A 22,642-nucleotide genomic window follows, 5' to 3' on the forward strand; every position below is an offset into this window, starting at 1 on the left:
AATGGCGGGGTGAATCAGACAGTACTGCAGGCAAGACGGCTAATGTGGATAATACAATACTGCTGGATAACTGATCACCTAAGGAGCAAGTGATTCAGAGTGTACTGCAGCCCGGTAGTGTTTGCTGCTTAGTATAAGGAGAGAACCACAGTAGAGCTGAACTCAAGCTCTCTTGAAGGACAGATAGAGCGGACTGTCTTGCAGCCTAGGAGTAGTTGATGCAATTGGTGCTGAAGCCCGGTTTGATTCAGGCGTTACTGCATCCTAGGCTAGAGTGAGACAGACAGTACTGCAGCCTAGTAAGTGACCCAGATAGTACTGCAGCTTAATGGCGAGTGACACAGATAGTACTGCAGCCTAATGGCAAGTGACACAGATAGTACTGCAGCCTAATGGCAAGCGACACAGATAATACTGAAGCCTAGGATACCTGAGAAGCAGGTATCCTGACTATAAGGCAGTATCCTACACCTAGGAGATTGGTGCAGAAAACTGATTTCCCTCACTGGTGGCAGGGCCCAACAGTGCGGGTAGAGTGGTCAGACAGGCAGAGTTTGACAACGAGCGGACAGACAAAGTACAGAATCGGAAGACTGATTCAACGTCAGGGACAGGCTGGGTCGGCAACGTGAATCAGATAGATTGAGGTACAGAATCGACAAATGGAAGAATAGTCAGAGGAAGCAATAGGTCATAACAAATAAACAATGCACTAGTACTTTAAAGCTATCAACAGAATCTAGCTAAGTGTGAATTACCAGCTCCTGCTGGTTCTAACACACTTTGGGAACTGACTGAGGTCTGAGAGCTAACACAATATAGCATACGCAACAGCAGACGCGCAGCTACTGACAGGCCTGCTCTATATATACCTAGCAAGCTCCCCAGCGCCGCCCCAATCCCTCACCCAATCCGGATGCCCGCTGGAGTCAGCTGACCACAGGATCAGCTGACCCCCCCTCTTAGCTGCATAAAGGTCCTGTCGCTCTGCTCGCGCGCGCGTAGCCCTTAACCTGAGAGCAATGGAAGGACCAGGCATAACTTGAGCATTTGACCGCGCGGCAGAGGCCGCCGGCTGATACGCGGAGATAGCCGTCATGCCGCTAGTCTCTGACATCTCTGCTATTCTTTACAGACAGTTTGCTAGTGATGTCCATTCAGATATGTTCCTTCAGCTCTTTTCCAAGCAGCAAGAGGAGACACATGGGGTATTCCACCATGTGGACACATTAGCACTTGAATGGATAAATCAACCCATTGCTGAAAATACAGCAATTTATGAAAGTGGAAAATCATAACATGATTTTGAGGGTCCAGTTTGATGATCCCAGCTACCACCTGCCCCTTCAACCTTATTAAAAGACCAGAAAAGCACATTGTTGCACAGTTTCTATGACAGTCTCCTTCTGTCCTACAGTATGTAATAATTTGCAATGCAACAGTTTTGCAATATCCTTTTTTTTCATAATCCGATTGGGTTTGCAGTGATGATTTCCTGTGGTCATGTAAGTGACTGCTTTGCTAGACTGAACAGCAGTGTGAGTTCTATATTGAAACTTTAACCATCTCATCTTTTCCCACAGGAGGTGGTCAGGTAGGAACTGGAAGGGGACATCAACTTGTTTTTTGTTCCCTTGTTAACACGGAGTTGAACTTGTCCACTGAATCTCCCTGTGTTTCAGGGGTGCAATTCGGACACTGCTAGATTCTAAAGATCAATACAACAGCCAGGCAACTGACATTGTTTAAAAGGAAAGAAATATGGCAACCTCCCTATGCCAGTCACTACAACCTCCAGTGTTTGGTCCTCTGTCTGGAGATGTTTAATTCAACTTTTTCATTTGAGGCAGGAGCTGGAAGAACATGAGCAAACATCAGCAAACCAAAGAGAGAAAACATCTCAACATTGGCAGTACGAAAACAATTGTTCCATTGGGAAATATACTTCCAAATCCTGTTCTGCTGACAGCTGTTATATGTAGGAATCTACTGGTATCAAATGTCGCAAGTCAAGCAAGTTAGTGGGGTTCAGCTAACAAAAACACAAAGAAAAGTTTTGCCTTGATGTCCTCTTAATCTGTTCAGGTGTACCCAAGGTGACTAACATGTTCACAGTTATGCATACCAGTGTAATATCCAGTCCCAGAGACCTGTCTCTCCTTCATACTGCCACTGTATGCCCTGTTTACAGTTCCAACTGGTTCCGTGCACTGTTATGGACCACTGTTTCAAATAACTGTGCAGATAAGCCACAGCTGAGAGTATCCTGGGTATGCCCGGTTCAGAAATGTTCAGTACTGCATATGCCCAGGACATGTCCGGTGATGGCTGCTTATCACAGCCATATGGGAGCACACAGAAAGTGGGTGTACAGAGTGGACAGAGCATGCACTCTTAAGCTCCCACTAGAGTTAAAAAAGCGGGCTATAGTGAGTGACCGCATGGAAGGGAAGGCCGAGCAAAATAAGGGTCCACACAGTCTCTGGACATCTTATACATTACACAGATACGTATAAACTGTAACAATTTTGTCAAATCAGGTTTACTCCAAAAAAACCAATATGAGTTTTCCATGGCTGTTGGGCAGTTAATTGCATGCTTGTCTCAGAGATTTTAGCGGAGGGATATATGCAGGGTAACCACTACTTCCACCTAACTGCAGCTATTTCAAAGCCAAATAGCATAATCGCATTTCCCTAGGGCAGTCTCCATAATAAAGACATAATTGGGAAATCCAGCTGTGAGAGAGCAACACCTTCATTAGGGCCTGTGCTGAAGAGACAGAGACATTATTCCTGTAGATACTGGGAATAACTTTCCACAGAGCAATTCAAAACATCAGGACCTACACTAAGCTAAAATAACAGGCTTAGGTGTTGTTTCCCTGGAAGTAATGAAATAAGAATTTTCAGAACATTTTAAACTAAACCTGTGTGTGTAGGCAGAAATAGCTGTGTGGGCCTGAATATTATTTTCATCCGGGAACTGAATTAAATCACCCTCTTTGAATCCTGCACATCAAAATAATCAAATTGATCAACATGTTACTGCTCATGCACAGAAAACCAGTTTTACTTTTGAAGGTATATTCGTTAAAAAGGTAAAGCATTTGAATAACATAGTGATTGTGTCATTTCATAGCAAGTTCATCTCAAACACTTAATTTTTGCTTTTCAGGTTCTTGAACTGCAAAGTCCTCCAAGAGCCAGCACTGTGGTGAAGGATTGTGTGAAAGCCTGTTTGGATTCAACCTACAAATATATTTTTGTAAACTGTCATGAGCTTTGTGCACAGCTATCTGACCAGGTAAGAATATACCATCAGTCTCTTTAAACTGGTTTGTACCACAATAACCTGCATCTCTTTATGAACTACTGCTTTCTACATTTCACACCACATACAGTAGATATTGACTATGTAGCTGATCAATTCTCACAGGAGAATTTTTTCCTGCAAAGAGAGTTCATGAAGAACACATGATCCATTTATCAGATTATATATTTGTACTTCTCTGTCTAGCCTTTGCAGGCAACAAAGGCAATATATGATCACATGATGATGACCAGCCACAAAGCTCCCACCATGCAAGAAATTACTGAAAATATGTTTGACATTACTCTTTACCTACTTTCTAGTATTTTTACAATTGCTAAGTGCTAAAACGTTTCAGTATTTTTTAGATATGAAGAAAAAGTATCTCTTGGGAGAAAAATTAATTCCTTTGTTTTGTAGTAGCATCACACTCCTCTCCTTTGGAAGAAGTGGGGGCTGGGGGGGGGGGCGGGACTTCATGTTAATAGTGCTCAACAAACAGTTACTGGCGTTCTTCAGTCATGTGACAAGCAGTGCAGAGAGAGAAAAGATTAACCTCAGCAATGCAAGTTAAATTACACTACAAGAATATCTTGCATGCCAGATAAAAACAAGCAAATGTTACTTTCTTGACAAACCCTCGTAATGTTGACCCACATGAGAATATCCTGTGTTGATTCCCTCTGCTATGTTCCCCGATCTAGAAGTGTTAGAAGCAATAATTGGTTAGGTAATCTGTACATGGATCACTTTACCTGTGTAAGAAGGGCAATTTATTTCTAGTAGGGTTGCTCATTCGGATTCCGCGGAAATGAGATTTCCGCAATTCTGATCGGAAATTGCAATTCTGTACCGTTAAGCCGGAATCAGAAAATGCATGGCGGTAATCGGTAATAGCGGAATTTCCATGAGGAGTTTCTGTCAGAATTTTTTTGGCCAATCAGAAGGATCGAAAGGGATAGACCCATCACAGAAGCTTAAAACATGCAGATTTCTGCATTAAAATTGGAATTTCAGCACCAATTAGAGTCTTTACAAAAACAAACCAATCCTACGTTAACAACCAGCTCCTAGCTACCTATCATCATCTATCCCACCCATTTTGTATATAAGAGAGGTGTGACAGTCACGAAACTTGTGGGTTTCACTCTGGTGTTTTGGAGAGAGGAGAGACAGACTCATATTAGTTGTTTCTTCATAAAACAATAGTCTTTTTAAAGACTGTGAAAGAGAATTAGACTGAGTGTGAGCTATTAGTAGTAGTAGGTGTATTTGTGAGAGAGTGACAGTAGATTGTTAGTTTGAGTGATAGATTGTGGTGTAGTGTACTAGTAGTTGCTGTGTGGAAAGGGTTAGAGAGAGCCAGCCAGGCCACAGGCTTAGCGTTTGACAGAGTGAGAGAGTTAGGTGATTGATTAGTTAAGTGTAGCGCAAGTTTTTTGTTTTCTAAGTTCATTTTTTTTTCTTTATTTCACCCCCTTATTTTCTTATGTTTTTTATTTCAAGTTAGGTAGATTTATTTTACTTTGGTTCTGTCGCTCATACCCCTTCCCCAGTAAAATGTTTGCCGCAAAACAATGAAGTGAGAGCAGCAGCAATTTCCTGCCACTCCTAAAAGAAAATGGTGTGATGGTGGTGTTGGTGGATCACGTCAAGTACGTGATCAGGTTGAGGGTGGCAGCAGCAGCAGCAGGAAGCGTTCCCCCCTGATCAGAGATGTCTTCCCTATGTTTGCACGCAGGAAAATTTTGACAGAGCAGCAGGCGAACAGAGTTGTTGATTATTTCGATCAGGAACCCTCTACCCGGTCTGAGTAACTTGAAGCTAGTTGCAGCAGCACTAGTAGTGGCCAGGTTCCTCATGACCAGAACCCGACCGCAGCTGCTTCTCTTGACGAGGTTGCTTCCTCCCAGTACTCTCCTCCAGAATTAAAGCACACCTTTGTTGATGAGAGAGATGTGCAGAAGGATTGGGAGGAGGCATTGGAGAAGACCATGGGACCAAGCTCCCAAGAAGTGGTGGGTTTTGTGGTGACAGAAATGGCCCCTGTGTTTTCTTCATCCAGTAATCCATCACAACTGGGAGCTTGTGTCACCACCAATTCACATCACCAGTCAAAGTGGCCAGGTGGAGGGTCCAGAAGAGTCACTTTCCAGAGCTTTGGTTGAACTGGATGATGTTTTGGATGATGAGGTGACTGATCCAATGTGGTCGCCATCTAGTGGGTTAGGCACTAGCCGGCGTGAGCACCAGCATGGAGAAACAGAGCAGATGGTTGGCCAGCAGCCTGCAAGTGCTATCCCGTCTGTCAGAACATTGGCAACCACCTCATCAACACCCTTGTTGGTTTCCTCTGAATCACATGTGTTCCAGTGTCAGGCCTCTGTGCCAGAAATGTTGCAGAGGAAGTGGATGCTCCCTGCAACTGATATGTTTGTTATTAAAAATAATGCGCTCCTGGCACGTTTGATGGGCCAAAGCTGCTGCCCTACCAGTTTGTGGACTGTGCCCCCTTCCGCAGACTGATGAACAATGTTGCTCTACTATGGCGGATCCCCAGCCACCATTATTTTGCCAGGAATGCTATCCCTGCCCTTCACCAGCACATTGTGGAGTGTGTCGGCCGGTCTATGGATCACGCTGTCGGTGGCAAGGTGCACTTCATTATGGTTGGCTGGAGCAGCAGGCATGGGCAGGGAAAATATCTAACTTTTACCGCCCATTGGGTCACCCTCCATGGTGCTGAGAAGGGTGCACGATCTGGGTCATCTCAGCTGGTGGTGCTGCCACGTGGGATGAACGGGAGGCCTGTTCTACTTCCCTCTGTTAACTGTTCTGTCCAAGGCCAGTCCTCCGTTGCTGAGCCTCCCAGTCCTCCTACACTGGTCTGCAGCACCATCGATGCCAAGCAGTGCTGAAACTTGTATCCACGGACGAGAACAGGTAAACTGGATCTGTAATCCGTGCAGCCTTACAGGATCAAATTTGGCAGTGGCTGGCCCCCCGAAAACTGGAGACAGGTGTAGTGGTGTCTGATAATGGTGCCAACATACTGGCTGCCATTTCTGAAGGTGGCCACACTCACTTACCTTGCTTGGCCCACGTCTTCCACCTTGTAGTCCAGAAGTTTTTATGCACTTTTGATGGGTTGAAGGACGCTGTGACCTCAGCACGAAAAGTGTCAGCCCACATCCGTCGCTCCGCAACCGCCACCGCATCCTTGAAACTGCTGCAGCGCCGCCATAGCCTGCCGCAGCAAAGGCCTATTTCTGATTGTCCGACGCAGTGGAACTCCACCCTCCACATGCTGGAGAGGTTGTGGGAGCAGCAAATGGCGGTCAGGCTGTACCTGTCTCAGACATCTTCCTCCAGAACAGGGTCACTGGACTACATTACTGGGGACCAGTGGCAGCTGATTGGACAGGTGTGTAAAGGCTTGGAGCCGTTTGAGCAGGCAACAAAATTGGTCAATGAGGAGCACTGCAGCATATCAGAAGTGCTCCCTCTTGTCTTCATGCTGGACAAGGCTCTTGACAAACTGCTCTGACAGGGGGAGAAAGCCCTACTGAACAGTGGTCAGTCAAGTGGGGGAGTGAGTGAGCATGCTCAAGTCCTGGATGAGGAGGAAGGAGAGGCAAAGCTTGTGGAAGTGGAAGAGCCCATTGTCCGGGGGTGGGAAGAAGATTTTGATGTGGAGCTGGAGCATGACGACAGTTCTGACTGCCATGAATCACCCCTTCCTGGGTGACATCTCTTCCCTATAGCTGCGCATATGCTCCAGTGCCTCCGTAAGGACCCCCAGATTAAAACTTTAAAATCAAGGCTCGACATGTGGGTGGCCACCATCTTAGATCCCCGGTGCAAGGGGAAAATGCGGCAGTTCATACCCCCCTCCCAAGCAGACGCCAGGATGATCTACATCCGGGATGCCCTTCTTCGTTGGGTAGAAGATACGTTTCCTGCACCTGTATCCTGGGCCCAAGCAACCAAGCCTCATCATACTCAGCAAAGGTCTGGTGTTCCCACTCCCAGCAGTAGCACCATTAGTTAATCTGTGAACCTGCTGAGTATGTTGAAGGAATTTTATCAGCCAATGCCAGATACTCCTTGTAGCACCAGCACCACCAGCAGGTACATTACAGAAATTGTACCGCCGGAATGCGGAATACCACCAGAATGTAGCAGTAGCAGAATTTCGTTATTACGGTAGGCGGAATTACAGCGATATCAGAAATCGCCTCTTCCGACCATCCCTAACTTCTAGTTATAGGCAGGCACTCCTGTGTTTACAAACATGTTGTCTAGTGGACTTTTATAGTGAGAAGATACGATTCCAGGTTTGTGGTGATGGAAAAGTCCACTATCAAATCATTGCATTTGCTGACAAACCAGACCACCGGAGATTTTACATTAAACACAATGTTTTAGATCCCTCAGCAACAAGGCAGTAATATGTCAGTTCATGCAAATAGATGAAGTACTTTTTTAGCTACATTAATTCAGCAGCACATTCCATTGGTGACGACTGGTGAGTGAAGCAAGTTATACAGCATGAAAGAATTAGTCCCAGAAATCTTTCTATTCCTGTTGTCACAACTCAAGAAGGAAGAACAATAGTGCAATAAAAGGAACCCATAAGAAAGCATTGCTAGTTGCTAGGGAACTAATGAATGAATTGGTGCATATCAACACCGCTTAGTGCTCCAGACATAATATTGATATACAGCTACAGATTGTGAAGTTCATTAAAATATGCTAATTGAACAAATCTTTAGTATCAAGGCATATAGGGAATAGGTGTAGGTGTAAATGCATGGCTGTAGACAGTGAAGAAAGGTAATGGAGATTACGGATTAGGTGACAGCTTGGAACTAATGATCAGGGACATGCTTGTGTGCCTGTGTATCCTCTCCCAGGTCAATTCATTGACACTTCCAGAAATACTTTCCCTCCCCTTGTGATTCAGTGAACATCAATGCACCAAAACAAGCCATGCATATATTATGTATGATAAGCTACATTAAATTCTGCATCCCAATTTATCTTTTTATTGAGCATTTTTTATTGACTAGTGGATCTTCGTCACAGACCTCAGTGGTTAATGCTTTTTACTGCTTTTGTGCCAGTTAATGTTCCATTTGCATGTTCCTCCTGTTAGCTTTTTGTAACCCTTTCCTCATTACACACGGATATGTAATTATATATGCATCAGTGGAACTAGACTGTTTGTTTAACACTTGTGTACAGCCTTGTTCCCGAAAATGTCACAATGCTGTGTAAATGTAAATTAAAGACACAGTGCAATGATCTGCAAATAATTTAAAACCCTCATAACTAAAACTAGTGCAAGAGACCTTGCTAAAACTGAGAAATTGCTTTGTTTACAAAATAAATAAAATTAATAACATGTTTATTGCTCATTTTGAGTTGGATGGTAACAAAATCGTTTAAAAATCACGTAATATCACCACTAATCAGGTTAACTGTCAAAATGTTAATAGCAGGATTGGGTGTGAAATGAGTATTCCGAAGCAGTTGAATTTCTCAGAAGTAGAGTTAAGATTAGGAGGGGAACACCGCTCTGTAAATCACTGCTCAGGAAAACAGTGATTCCTCATTGTTTAATTGCAAAGCTTTTTGTTTTTCTCTGGGGGTGGGGGGAGCTCCTCTGTTGGATAGTTAAAGACATGATTATGGACTGTAAAGCACTGCAGCCATGTCAGTACTATAGAAGTACATGGGCGTACATGGGCTCTTACCCGGTGGCTTTTCCGTGTCGGCAATTGAGGAAGAGAACCAAGGTTTCCCTGAACCAATCGCAGTGCTTGGAATGAATGGACAGGACCCAGATCAGGGGCCATGTCCATTCATAATAATGTGATGAAATGAAATAAAAAAAAAAAAGTTAAACACTTCCTGGTAAACCAGGGTAGTGTTTCTAGTGCCAAAAGTCAAATTACACCCACCACACATTTTAAGACATAATAATAAAATAAAGCCCAAAGCCCCCTCCCCTCCACCCAAGTTACCAAACAATCACATTAAAAAAAGTAATTACTGAAAACAAGTATCACCCACAAAAAGCCTAACTTGTGGCACAAAAACAAGTTATAGATCATTCACTTGTGAGAAGCAGTAATAAAGTTATGGCCAAATGAATGGGAGGAGTGCTGACAGGTAAAAATGGCTTTTGGCCTTAAGGGTAAAATGGCCTGTAGGCTGAAGTGGTTAAATTGGGATTATAATCCCTCTGCTAAATAGACTAATCACCCTGGCAACAGCTGAGCCAATTCAGCAGAAAAACGCAGAGTGGAGACATAGGAAGATTCTTGCCTTTGCCGATGAGCAGAGATCAGCAAGCTTCTACTGCTCTCTGCAGTGAAAATAAATGATTTTACACACAGGGAATGCTTTAGAAAGCTTTCTAATGTTCTTTTATGTAACTAAGAGTAGTTGCTGAAATGTTCATTTTTGGAGTATAATCCCACTTAACCCTCCTGGCGGTTTGCTAAAAAATCGCCAGGGGGCAGCAAATCTTTTTTTTTTTATTTTTTTTTTGTTTTTTCATGTAGCGAGACAAAGTCTCGCTACATGATAGCCGCTGCTCAGCGGCATCCCCCCAGCCCCTCCGATCGCCTCCGGCGATCAGGAGATTCCGTTCAAAGAACGGGATCTCCTGGAGGGCTTCCCCCGTCGCCATGGCGACGGGGCGGGATGACGTCACCGACGCCATCGACGTCGTGACGTCAAAGGGGATTCCGATCCACCCCATAGAGCTGCCTGGCACTGATTGGCCAGGCAGGGCACGGGGTCTGGGGGGGGGGGCGGCTGCGGCGCGACGGATAGCGGCGGATCGGCGGGTAGCGGCGGCGATCGGGCACTGCACGCAGCTAGCAAAGTGCTAGCTGCGTGCAGCAAAAAAAAATTATGCAAATCGGCCCAGCGGGGCCTGAGCGGTGCCTTCCGGCGGCATAGCCCGAGCTCAGCTCGGGCTTACCGCCAGTAAGGTTAAAGGGCCAAAGACTACTGCTACCTGATACTGGTTTTCAGCCTTGTATACACTATGCAAATTATACCCGAAGTTAGGGATCATATTCAAATATTGATCATATTGCTGCAACTACTAGCTTTGTACTAATCAAATGTACCACTGTGAAGTGTCCCCTCTAAAACACACACACACCCCCTCTGTCTGAATCAATGTTTTGTCGATAAAAGAGCTGAACATGGATCGGCATGTACTTTTTTAAAAAAAATATAATTTGGTTACATTGTTTATATCAAAGATGCTGATGCTATTGAAATATAAAATAATAATATTAGTGATATCATAGTTACAAATTCATGTAGTATACACCTAGCTATACAATGTGTAATATAGTTGTGTTCATGTATATGTGTGCTAAATGAATACTGTTTTTATGTACAGTACATGATCGGGCATTCAGCATTTCTTAAAAAAAAAAAAACCCATTGAATATCATGCAATATATTGCTTTTTTATGTCATACTTTTGTTTTCTTTGTCATTGTGAAATATTATTCAGTAGATTTGAGGATTTTAACATTCCACCTTTTATAGATGCAGTTTAAGTAAAATCGGAACTGTGTAACGTGTACAAAACATGCAGATCTGTGCCTGATGTAACATCAAGAAGTTATCTGCTAAAATAAAATACCATTCCGGAATAACACCTTCATACTGTTCCAATCTGCACTATAACATTACACAGAGTCTATGATTCCTTGGGATAACCCCATCAAATGTCTTTGCCTGCATCTGGTTATGATTCATTAATCTAGGGACATGTTAATTAAAACAATAAAACCTTCTGAACCTATTCCTGAGAGCTGGCTATAAAACTATACCTTGAGCACAATGGATTATGATGAAGTATGCAATAGCATGAAGAATGGGGGTTAATCAAAGCCAATGTCCAACAGTCGCCCTTTCTCTAAAGCCAGAGATAGAAATTATAAAATGAAATCATATTTGCATACAGGAATCTTGAAGGTACCACTAATTAGTTTAGAATAAAGCTTTAAAATTCTAAAACTATTTACATACCATTTTGCTATAGGATATTTTTATTATTATTATTATTTAGTATTTATATAGTGCTGATATCTTTTGCAGCCCTGTACAGAGTATCAGCAAATGAAGAAAAAGGGGGATAGTGGGCAGACATTCAGACAGCAACACACTGTGAAAGACCATTTAAACTTTCAGCTTAGTTGCCAGCTTGCTAGAGTGTGCTCAAAGCTTCGGAAAACCAGTGTGGCATAAATAGGAGAGAGAAAGACCAGCTCTACACTACTCAGATTTTATTAGCCACAAAGATGCGTACAAGTCATACAACAGTCCATTGACATGAAAAAAATGTACTTATTGTGGCTTGCAGGGGGTGCTGGGATAGCAGTGGGTGCTGTTGGTGCATGGCCTGATGACTATTTCGCTGTGCTTCTTCTGAGGCTTAATGTGCAGGTTAAGCCTCAGTAGAAGCAAAGCAAAATGGTTTTCAGTCCTTGCACCACCAGCACCCACTGCTATCCCAGCACCCCCCGCAAGCCACGATAAGTACAATTTTTTTTTTATGTAAATGGACTGTTGTATGACTTCTTTGCATCTGTGTGGCAAATAAAATCTGTGTAGTGCCAAGCTGGTCTTTCTCTCTCCTATTTATGCTGTGCAGAGTATATAGTCTTGTCACTTAACTGCCCCTCAGAGGGGCTCACAATCTAATCATATACATACTGTACACATGTATGTGAAAGGTGATATGGTTTGCTCTGTGTTTATTTCCCATTACACAAAATAATGTATAGAAAACCTTACAAACCTTTCCCTTACAGTGCATTTAGCTTTGCTAGATACGATTGCTAATCATAAAACAAAATCTACACAAACGAACATGTCGGATTTACAAGCCATTTACTTAACCACTTCCCGACCGCCCACTACACAGGGGCGGCGGGGAAGTGGAGCCCTGCAGGACGGCCTCACCCACAGAGGCGGCGGTCCATTTAAGGGCATGGGCGGAGCGATCGCGTCATCCGTGACGCGATCCTCCGCCGGCGCCTGTCACCGCTCGCTCGCCGCAACATCCCGCCGGCTATACGGAAGCGCCGGCGGGATGTTAACCCCGCGATCGCCGTATACAAAGTGTATAATACACTTTGTAATGTTTACAAAGTGTATTATACAGGCTGCCTCCTGCCCTGGTGGTCCCAGTGTCCGAGGGACCACCAGGGCAGGCTGCAGCCACCCTAGTCTGCACCCAAGCACACTGATTTCTCCCCCCCCTGCCCCAGATCGCCCACAGCACCCATCAGACCCCCCCCCCTGCCCACCCCCCAGACCCCTGTTTGCACCCAATCACCCCCCTAATCACCCATCAATCACTCCCTGTCACTATCTGTCAACGCTATTTTTTTTTTTATCCCCCCCCCTGCTCCCTGCCCCCTCCTGATCACCCCCCACCCCTCAGATTCTCCCCAGACCCCCCCCAGACCACCCCCCCCTGTTTACTGTATGCATCTATCCCCCTGATCACCTGTCAATCACCTGTCAATCACCTGTCAATCACCCGTCAATCACCCATCAATCACCCATCAATCACCCCCTGTCACTGCCACCCATCAATCAGCCCCTAACCTGCCCCTTGCGGGCAATCTGATCACCCCCCCACACCAATAGATCGCCCACAGATCCGACATCAGATCACCTCCCAAATCCATTGTTTACATCTATTCTCTCCTCTAAACACCCACTAATTACCCATCAATCACCCATCAATCACCCCCTATCACCACTTGTCACTTTTACCTATCAGATCAGACCCTAATCTGCCCCTTGCGGGCACCCAATCACCCGCCAACACGCTCAGATTGCCCTCTGACCCCCCCTTATCAATTCACCAGTGCATTAATTACATCTGTTCTTCCCTGTAATAACCCACTGATCACCTGTCAATCACCTGCCAATCACCTATCACCCATCAATCACCCCCTGTCACCCCCTGTCACTGCCACCCATCAATCAGCCCCTAACCTGCCCCTTGCGGGCAATCTGATCACCCACCCACACCATTAGATCGCCCGCAAACCCGCCGTCAGATTACCTCCCAAATGTATCGTTTACATCTGTTACCTTCTCTAAACACCCACTAATTACCCATCAATCACCCCCTATCACCACCTGTCACTGTTACCTATCAGATCAGACCCTAATCTGCCCCTTGCGGGCACCCAATCACCCGCCCACACGCTCAGATTGCCCTCAGACCCCCCCCCCCCCCTTATCAATTCGCCAGTGCATTAATTACATCTGTCCTTCCCTGTAATAACCCACTGATCACATGTCAATCACCTGCCAATCACCTATCACCCATCAATCACCCCCTGTCACTGCCACCCAACAATCAGCCCCTAACCTGCCCCTTGCGGGCAATCTGATCACCCACCCACACCAATAGATCGCCCGCAGATCCGACATCAGATCACCACCCAAGCGCAGTGTTTCCATCTATTCTCTCCTCTAAACACCCACTAATTACCCATCAATCACCCATCAATCACTCCCTATCACCACCTGTCACTGTTACCTATCAGATCAGACCCTAATCTGCCCCTTGCGGGCACCCAATCGACCGCCTACACGCTCAGATTGCCCTCAGACCCCCCCTTATCAATTCGCCAGTGCAATATTTACATCTGTTCTCCCCTGTAATAACCCACTGATTACCTGTCAATCACCTATCAATCACCCATCAATCACCCCCTGTCACTGCCACCCATCAATCACCCCCTGTCACTGCCACCCATCAATCACCCGCTGTCACTGCCACCCATCAATCAGCCCCTAACCTGCCCCTTGCGGGCAAACTGATCACCCACCCACACCAATAGATCGCCCGCAGATCCGACATCAGATCACCACCCAAGCGCAGTGTTTCCATCTATTCTCTACCCTAAACACCCACTAATTACCCATCAATCACCCCCTGTCACTGCTACCTATCAGATTAGACCCCTATCTGCCCCTAGGGCACTCAATCACCCGCCCACACCCTCAGAATGCCCTCAGACCCCAGCCCTGATCACCTCGCCAGTGCATTGCTTGCATACATTCCCCCCTCTAATCACACCTTGAGACACCCATCAATCACCTCCTGTCACCCCCTAGCACACCTACCCATCAGATCAGGCCCCAATTTGCCCCGTGTGGGCTCCTGATCACTCGGCCAAACCCTCAGACCCCCTTCCGATCACCTCCCCAGTGCATGGATTGCATCTATTTTCCCCTCTAACCACCCCCTGAGACACCCATCAATCACCTCCTGTCACCCCCCTAGCACTCCTATCCATCAGATCAGGCCCAATACAACCTGTCATCTAAAAGGCCACCCTGCTTATGACCGGTTCCACAAAATTCGCCCCCTCATAGACCACCTGTCATCAAAATTTGCAGATGCTTATACCCCTGAACAGTCATTTTGAGACATTTGGTTTCCAGACTACTCACGGTTTTGGGCCTGTAAAATGCCAGGGCGGTATAGGAACCCCACAAGTGACCCCATTTTAGAAAAAAAAGACACCCCAAGGTATTATGTTAGGTGTATGACGAGTTCATAGAAGATTTAATTTTTTGTCAAAAGTTAGCGGAAATTAATTTTTATTGGTTTTTTTTCACAAAGTGTCATTTTTCACTAACTTGTGACAAAAAATAAAATCTTCTATGAACTCGCCATACACCTAACGGAATACCTTGGGGTGTCTTCTTTCTAAAATGGGGTCACTTGTGGGGTTCCTATACTGCCCTGGCATTTTAGGGGCCCTAAACCGCGAGGAGTAGTCTAGAAAACAAATGCTTCAAAATGACCTGTGAATAGGACGTTGGGCCCCTTAGCGCACCTAGGCTGCAAAAAAGTGTCACACATGTGGTACCGCCGTACTCAGGAAAAGTAGTATAATGTGTTTTGGGGTGTATTTTTACACATACCCATGCTGGGTGGGAGAAATTTCTATGTAAATGGACAATTGTGTGTAAAAAAATCAAACAATTGTCATTTACAGAGATATTTCTCCCACTTAGCATGGGTATGTGTAAAAATACACCCCAAAACGCATTATACTACTTCTCCTGAGTACAGCGGTACCACATGTGTGACACTTTTTTACACCCTAAGTACGCTAAGGGGCCCAAAGTCCAATGAGTACCTTTAGGATTTCACAGGTCATTTTGCGACATTTGGTTTCAAGACTACTCCTCACGGTTTAGGGCCCCTAAAATGCCAGGGCAGTATAGGAACCCCACAAATGACCCCATTCTAGAAAGAAGACACCCAAAGGTATTCCGTACGGAGTATGGTGAGTTCATAGAAGATTTTATTTTTTGTCACAAGTTAGCGGAAAATGACACTTTGTGAAAAAAAACTATTAAAATCAATTTCCGCTAACTTGTGACAAAAAAATAAAAACTTCTATGAACTCACCATACTCCTAACGGAATACCTTGGGGTGTCTTCTTTCTAAAATGGGGTCATTAGTGGGGTTCCTATACTGCCCTGGCATTTTAGGGGCCCTAAACCGTGAGGAGTAGTCTTGAAACAAAAATGACCTGTGAAATCCTAAAGGTACTCATTGGACTTTGGGCCCCTTAGTGCAGTTAGGGTGCAAAAAAGTGCCACACATGTGGTATCGCCGTACTCGGGAGAAGTAGTACAATGTGTTTTGGGGTGTATTTTTACACATACCCATGCTGGGTGGGAGAAATACCTCTGTAAATGACAATCTTTTGATTTTTTTACACACAATTGTCCATTTACAGAGGTATTTCTCCCACCCAGCATGGGTATGTGTAAAAATACACCCCAAAACACATTGTACTACTTCTCCCGAGTATGGCGATACCACATGTGTGGCACTTTTTTGCACCCTAACTGCGCTAAAGGGCCCAAAGTCCAATGAGTACCTTTAGGATTTCACAGGTCATTTTGAGAAATTTCGTTTCAAGACTACTCCTCACGGTTTAGGGCCCCTAAAATGCCAGGGCAGTATAGGAACCCCACAAATGACCCCATTTTAGAAAGAAGACACCCCAAGGTATTCCGTTAGGAGTATGGTGAGTTCATAGAAGATTTTATTTTTTGTCAAAAGTTAGCGGAAATTGATTTTAATTGTGTTTTTTCACAAAGTGTCATTTTCCGCTAACTTGTGACAAAAAATAAAATCTTCTATGAACTCGCCATACTACTAACGGAATACCTTGGGGTGTCTTCTTTCTAAAATGGGGTCATTTGTGGGGTTCCTATACTGCCCTGGCATTTTAGGGGCCCTAAACCGTGAGGAGTAGTCTTGAAACGAAATTTCTCAAAATGACCTGTGAAATCCTAAAGGTACTCATTGGACTTTGGGCCCTTTAGGGCAGTTAGGGTGCAAAAAAGTGCCACACATGTGGTATCGCCGTACTCAGGAGAAGTAGTATAATGTGTTTTGTGGTGTATTTTTACACATACCCATGCTGAGTGGGAGAAATATCTCTGTAAATGGACAATTGTGTGTAAAAAAAATTAACAAATTGTCATTTACAGAGATATTTCTCCCACCCAGCATGGGTATGTGTAAAAATACACCCCAAAACACATTATACTACTTCTCCTGAGTACGGCAATACCACATGTGTGGCACTTTTTTGCAGCCTAACTGCGCTAAGGGGTCCAAAGTCCAATGAGCACCTTTAGGCTTTACAGGGGTGCTTACAATTTAGCACCCCCCAAAATGTCAGGACAGTAAACACACCCCACAAATGATCCCATTTTGGAAAGTAGACCCTTCAAGGTATTCAGAGAGGGGCATGGTGAGTCCGTGGCAGATTTCATTTTTTTTTGTCGCAAGTTAGAAGAAATGGAAACTTTTTTTTTTTTTTTTTTCCTCACAAAGTGTCATTTCCGCTTACTTGTGACAAAAAATAATATCTTCTATGAACTCACTATGCCTCTCAGTGAATACTTTGGGATGTCTTCTTTCCAAAATGGGGTCATTTGGGGGGTATTTATACTATCCTGGAATTCTAGCCCCTCATGAAACATGACAGGGGGTCAGAAAAGTCAGAGATGCTTGAAAATGGGAAAATTCACTTTTGGCACCATAGTTTGTAAACGCTATAACTTTTACCCAAACCAATAAATATACACTGAATGGGTTTTTTTTTATCAAAAACATGTTTGTCCACATTTTTCGCGCTGCATGTATACAGAAATTTTACTTTATTTGAAAAATGTCAGCACAGAAAGTTAAAAAAATCATTTTTTTGCCAAAATTCATGTCTTTTTTGATGAATATAATAAAAAGTAAAAATCGCAGGAGCAATCAAATAGCATCAAAAGAAAGCTTTATTAGTGACAAGAAAAGGAGCCAAAATTCATTTAGGTGGTAGGTTGTATGAGCGAGCAATAAACCGTGAAAGCTGCAGTGGTCTGAATGGAAAAAAAGTGGCCGGTCCTTAAGGGGTAGAAAGCCCTAGGTCCTCAAGTGGTTAAAATTCAATAAGAGAAAAAACATCAAGTCCACCCATGTAATGTGTGAACGTGGAAAATTCTGCACTAGTGTAAGGCTTGGGGGTATAATTCTCGGAGTCAGCGTGTATGTCCCAGGCTAGAGGTCTCGCTCTTCACCTAGTTATCCCTGCCTGGCACACCACTAACTAACACCTACACTGTCCCTTCCTGGCACACCACTAGCTGGCCCTAATTAGAACTTAGGTGAGCAAGGCATACAAGCTGACGTAGGAAGGAAGATATACCATCAGGAGCCACTACTGAGGCTAGTACCACAGTTCAGCAGTATCACATATACAGTTCAGGTAATAAGTAATTCAGGTATCATAGTCTTCATGCAAAGTTATTCCATAGCAATGGTAATTTGATCAGAGTTATGAAATAGTCTAAGCAGACTTGCATGCATTATAGCAGCAGGTGATAATTGATACAAGTATAACACAGTTCCTTTTAGTCTGCATGCAAAGTTATGCAGCAGGTAGCAGAAGTCCCAGACGATATATGACAGGTTTATGTGAGACTATATGCACACTGTTAGTCACCTGATAAGGAAAGTAGACTTATACTTATCGTCCAGTTCAAGTGGCATACAATGAATGTCCGGTAACATTCCAAGGTCGGTCCAGGCGGCATGTCCAGTAACTAGCAGAGGTCAGTCCAGGCAGCAAGCAAGGGATGTCCAGTAACTAGCAGAGGTCGGTCCAGGTGGCAAGCAAGGAGTTTCCAGGAATCAAGCAGAGGTTAAGCACAACAGAGTAGTCAAATACTGGCTGAGGTCAATATCCAGAATATCAGTAACAATCAGAGTGCGCACCCAGCAACCAGGCAAAGCTATGCTTATCACAAGCGATGACTGGGAGCACTCTGTAGGTTTAAATACAGAACAGCATCCAATCAGTGACTGGCCACACTCCACACAACCAATCACATGGCAAGGCCCTGCCTAGGTTTCAGCTGAATGATCAGCTGACTCCGCTCTGTCAGCTGACCGGAGTCAGCTGACTACTGTTTACCTTTGCGGAGGGCGTACTGGGAACGCGCCCTCCGCCTATCAAGAAGTGCGGCCTTTGAGCCATCAGCAGCGTCATCAGCGGGGAACAAGTGTCGAGACCTGGAAGTGGCAGACTCAGCCCAGTTCTCGGAGGAATCAGCCCCCACAGGTATATTCCTTATAACTAGACTGCTGTTTCAATATATTAGGTGTCACGGAACAGCCGTGAGAAACGCAGGTGAATCTGGAGAATTCACAGTCGGTTTCCTGATCGCTCCCTGTCGGATCTGTGCAGTCGTGCAAACGATCAGAAAATTACTTCTTTGTGTTTTTTTTAAATACAGAGATCTGTTCCCCTCACCCCTCAGGAATGCCTCCCCCCATCCTCAGGAATGTCACACGTGGCCACATTCCCTGCAGGGACCAGCTCATTCCCCCTACAGCCAGATGTCTACATGAAAAGGACTAGGAAGCTGGCTCCCCAGGGGGGCCCTGAGGAAGCCAGACTCTCCGGCACCGACCAGAGCAGACCTGAAGTTATGTGATGTATGGTTTCGTGTCAATTATATGGCGACTGTACATCGCACAGCTATAAAATTCATATAGTCTTGTTCGGTAAAATCTGGCCATCGTGCTGATATGAAATTCATCGCGATAGTAGTATTCCTTCTAGCCTTGTTCTTGCCTTGTTCTTGAGGACGAACTATAGCAGCAGTTGCCATTAGTTACGCTCCTACCTGTTAGTTTTGTCTATCTCAGTGTGAATGCTGTCGTCGTTGAAGCAGCGACTATATTGGCAAAGCATTCCATCTGTCTGTCTGTTGTCTGTCTTGTTAATTGTCATTACTTGTGCTTTAACTAGTAAGTTATTTGAGAGCTACATTTCATATATATTGCGCATCAGCACAATATATATGTACTCTAGTCAGTCAGTATTTGTATTATTGTAATATTGTATATTGTTTTGTGTTCTGACCCTTGCCTGCCTCTTGGCTACGAATTCTGTATTACTGCCATCTGATCTATCGTGTATGACCCAGGCCTGTTACCGACTATGTCTGTTGTGTATGTAATCACATAGTATCTAGCCTGATAGGCGACCCAGAGCTGCAGTTGCTCTGGGCAATCTTGCTCCCTTGTTCATTACTCCTGTGTCCTTCCGTGTAGCGTGTCTTCCATTATTCAGCTACTTAGCCTTGTTGCGCTGGGTGGTCAGAAAGTATACTCCCCAACGTGTCATAAACATTAACAGCTTTTAATGGCTGCTGTATGGAATACAGTATATCACCATTTGGAATGCACAACATTTTGTGCAATGCAAATAAACAATTTGTACATCAAATTACATTACTATTGTTGTTTCTTTTAATTACCCGAATTGCTTTGTTTGCAGTGGTGATCTTCTCTGCTAAAATCAGATGTAGCTTGGATACATCGCTGCTTTCAGTCTGTGTCCTGTCCAAACCCCTCCCACTATTTAATCATTACCCACAGAGGTAGATCGGGGGGGGGGGGGGGGGGGGGCGCTAGCTGGGGTGAATGGGGATCAGCCAGTCTTTCACTTGGGGGGTGTGGGGAGGGGTAGCTGGGGTGAGTGGGGACCTGCCAGTCTTTCACTGTCAACACAGACAGAGCTGCTGACCCTGCCCCGTGCCCATCACCTCACTTTGATCCACAGAATGGAGATGGAGCAGAGAACATGGGAAGGCAAGTTCAGGTGATTGTTTTGTTCCTAGGAAAGAAACTCACAATCTGCTGGTTCCTCTACACTTTATGAACAGATCTGTGCAACAGCTGCATCAATTATGAAAACTGTGTTTGTACTGACATAACCCTCAACTCGCCTTTAATAATCATGAAAATTTCAAGAGTATGAGGTATAGTTTTAAGCACAGGGTTTTGAGAATGAGTAAAAATATATAAGGTTCTCCTGGAGGCTGCCTTCACATGAGCCCTTCACTGTGCACCTAAGTTATAGACACCCAGTGGCAGCAACAACTTTGATATGACTATAGGGCCCCTTTAAGGGCATTCCATGTACCCAAGACGATGTGTTTTAGACCAGTGTACTGTTCTCATTGCTGCAAACATATAAACATTCTACCAATTTTAGTATATCTTGGTTGTCTTTTAACTGAAGAAGAGTTGGAAAGATTTTTTAATTTAATATTGATAACGTGCAAAATGTGTTATGCAACAGTGATACTGTATATACTTGAGTATAAACTGAGATTTGTAGCACTTAAAATGCCCATACCCCCATTCCCCCCAGCAAAATCTCAGTTTATGCTTGGGTCACCCTGGTGTCTAGTCATTCCCCCTCCTTCTCCCATATAGTGTAGCTGGTGTCCCCTCCCTCTTCCATAGCGTTTTCCTGGTTTCTAGTGCTTGCCCACTCTGCATAATTGTGTCCCCTTGCAGAGTATATTGACAAGTATGCAGTACTGGGAAAAGAGGGGGACTACTAGATACCAGGGAAATGTATAGGAGAGGGAGAGGGACCAATAGACACCAAATATGCTGTATGGGGGAGGGAGGGGGGACCATTAGACACCAGGGAAGCGATATGGTGATGGGAATGGTAAAAAATAGTGGTCTGGCTTTCTACCATAGGTGTATGCCTGAGCCAAACAAGTTTTTTGGTGTCTGTAGGAAAAACTAAGTACTTTAGCTTATACTCAGATAAGTATTTTATATATATATATATATATATATATATATATATATATATATATATATATATATATATATATATATATATATATATATATATATATATATATAATATTTTTATATATATATATATATATATATATATATATATATATATAGTACGGTATAAATCACTGCAATATTTTAAAGTAGACTTTTGTATTTTTGCGCTTTGCTTTAGAGATTCCTTTCAAAAGGAAGCTGAGATGTGTTGTTTAATTTCTGTGTGTACAATTGAAAAGATAGTTATGTTGGAAAAAAAGATATATGCATTGAGTGATTCCAATTTATAACCTAAAAGCAGTTTGATCTTAGCCTGGCCTGGTCTTCTGACTTTACAATTTCTTTAAATGGTGCATTGAAATGTGAGCTGCATTGCGAAAGTATCACTCAACTAATGAAATATACAGTAGAGTCAGTTTATTCTGACCTAGTTGCAGGGTATAAATGACTACTCTCCATCAAGGAGGAACATTTTAATTAGGGTTCAGTAAATTACAGATTCCTTTGTTGTCTCTTCGGGGCAGAGAGAACCACTAGAGCAAGATTGGAATTGGAGGTTCTGCTGAGTTTTAAATAATGAAGATTGATTCAAGTGCTGGTAATTCAAACATCCTTTTTTTCCCTAATTGTAGCAATATTCTTGCAACAGTTTTGTATTTGCTTGAAAAGAATATATTTTTACAGCCTACATGAAATCAATTCCCACAGTACAGTTGCACTTTGAAGAAGAGTTTGCTAAATCTATCCTGGAAATATTGTGACTATGCTGCAGATGTTCTTTTTTTTTGTATTATTTATTGCAAAAGGAGTTGAAAATATTTTCAAGGTTCTTTTAGTTGATGTTGCAGCCTCTTATTACATTAACCTGTACAACTTATCTCTGTGGAAACTGCTAAAGGATGTTCAGAGACAGAGTAGCTTTTGTGCTTACATTCAGTGCAGTTTCCCAAAACATCCATTGCTGAAAGTGGTAGGAAGCACAGTGAATGCTATATAAAGAATCCACTGGCTCACTTGATAGCCAGTGACAATGATAGAAAAGGAAATGGAAATCCTAGCTCCAAGAA

General features: G+C 43.9%; 1 protein-coding gene across 1 annotated transcript in view; it reads left to right on the forward strand.

Moving 5' to 3' along the window:
• Positions 1-22,642, forward strand: part of UNC13C (unc-13 homolog C) — a 784,159-nt gene that overhangs the window by 435,473 nt on the left and 326,044 nt on the right. The window contains exon 18 of the mRNA XM_068275480.1: positions 3,178-3,306. Coding sequence (XP_068131581.1) covers positions 3,178-3,306 — 129 coding nt within the window. The remainder of the gene's footprint in view (positions 1-3,177; positions 3,307-22,642) is intronic.

The sequence above is a fragment of the Hyperolius riggenbachi genome, chromosome 3 (assembly GCF_040937935.1).
Source record: "Hyperolius riggenbachi isolate aHypRig1 chromosome 3, aHypRig1.pri, whole genome shotgun sequence".
In the NCBI taxonomy this organism is placed as follows: Eukaryota; Metazoa; Chordata; class Amphibia; order Anura; family Hyperoliidae; genus Hyperolius; species Hyperolius riggenbachi.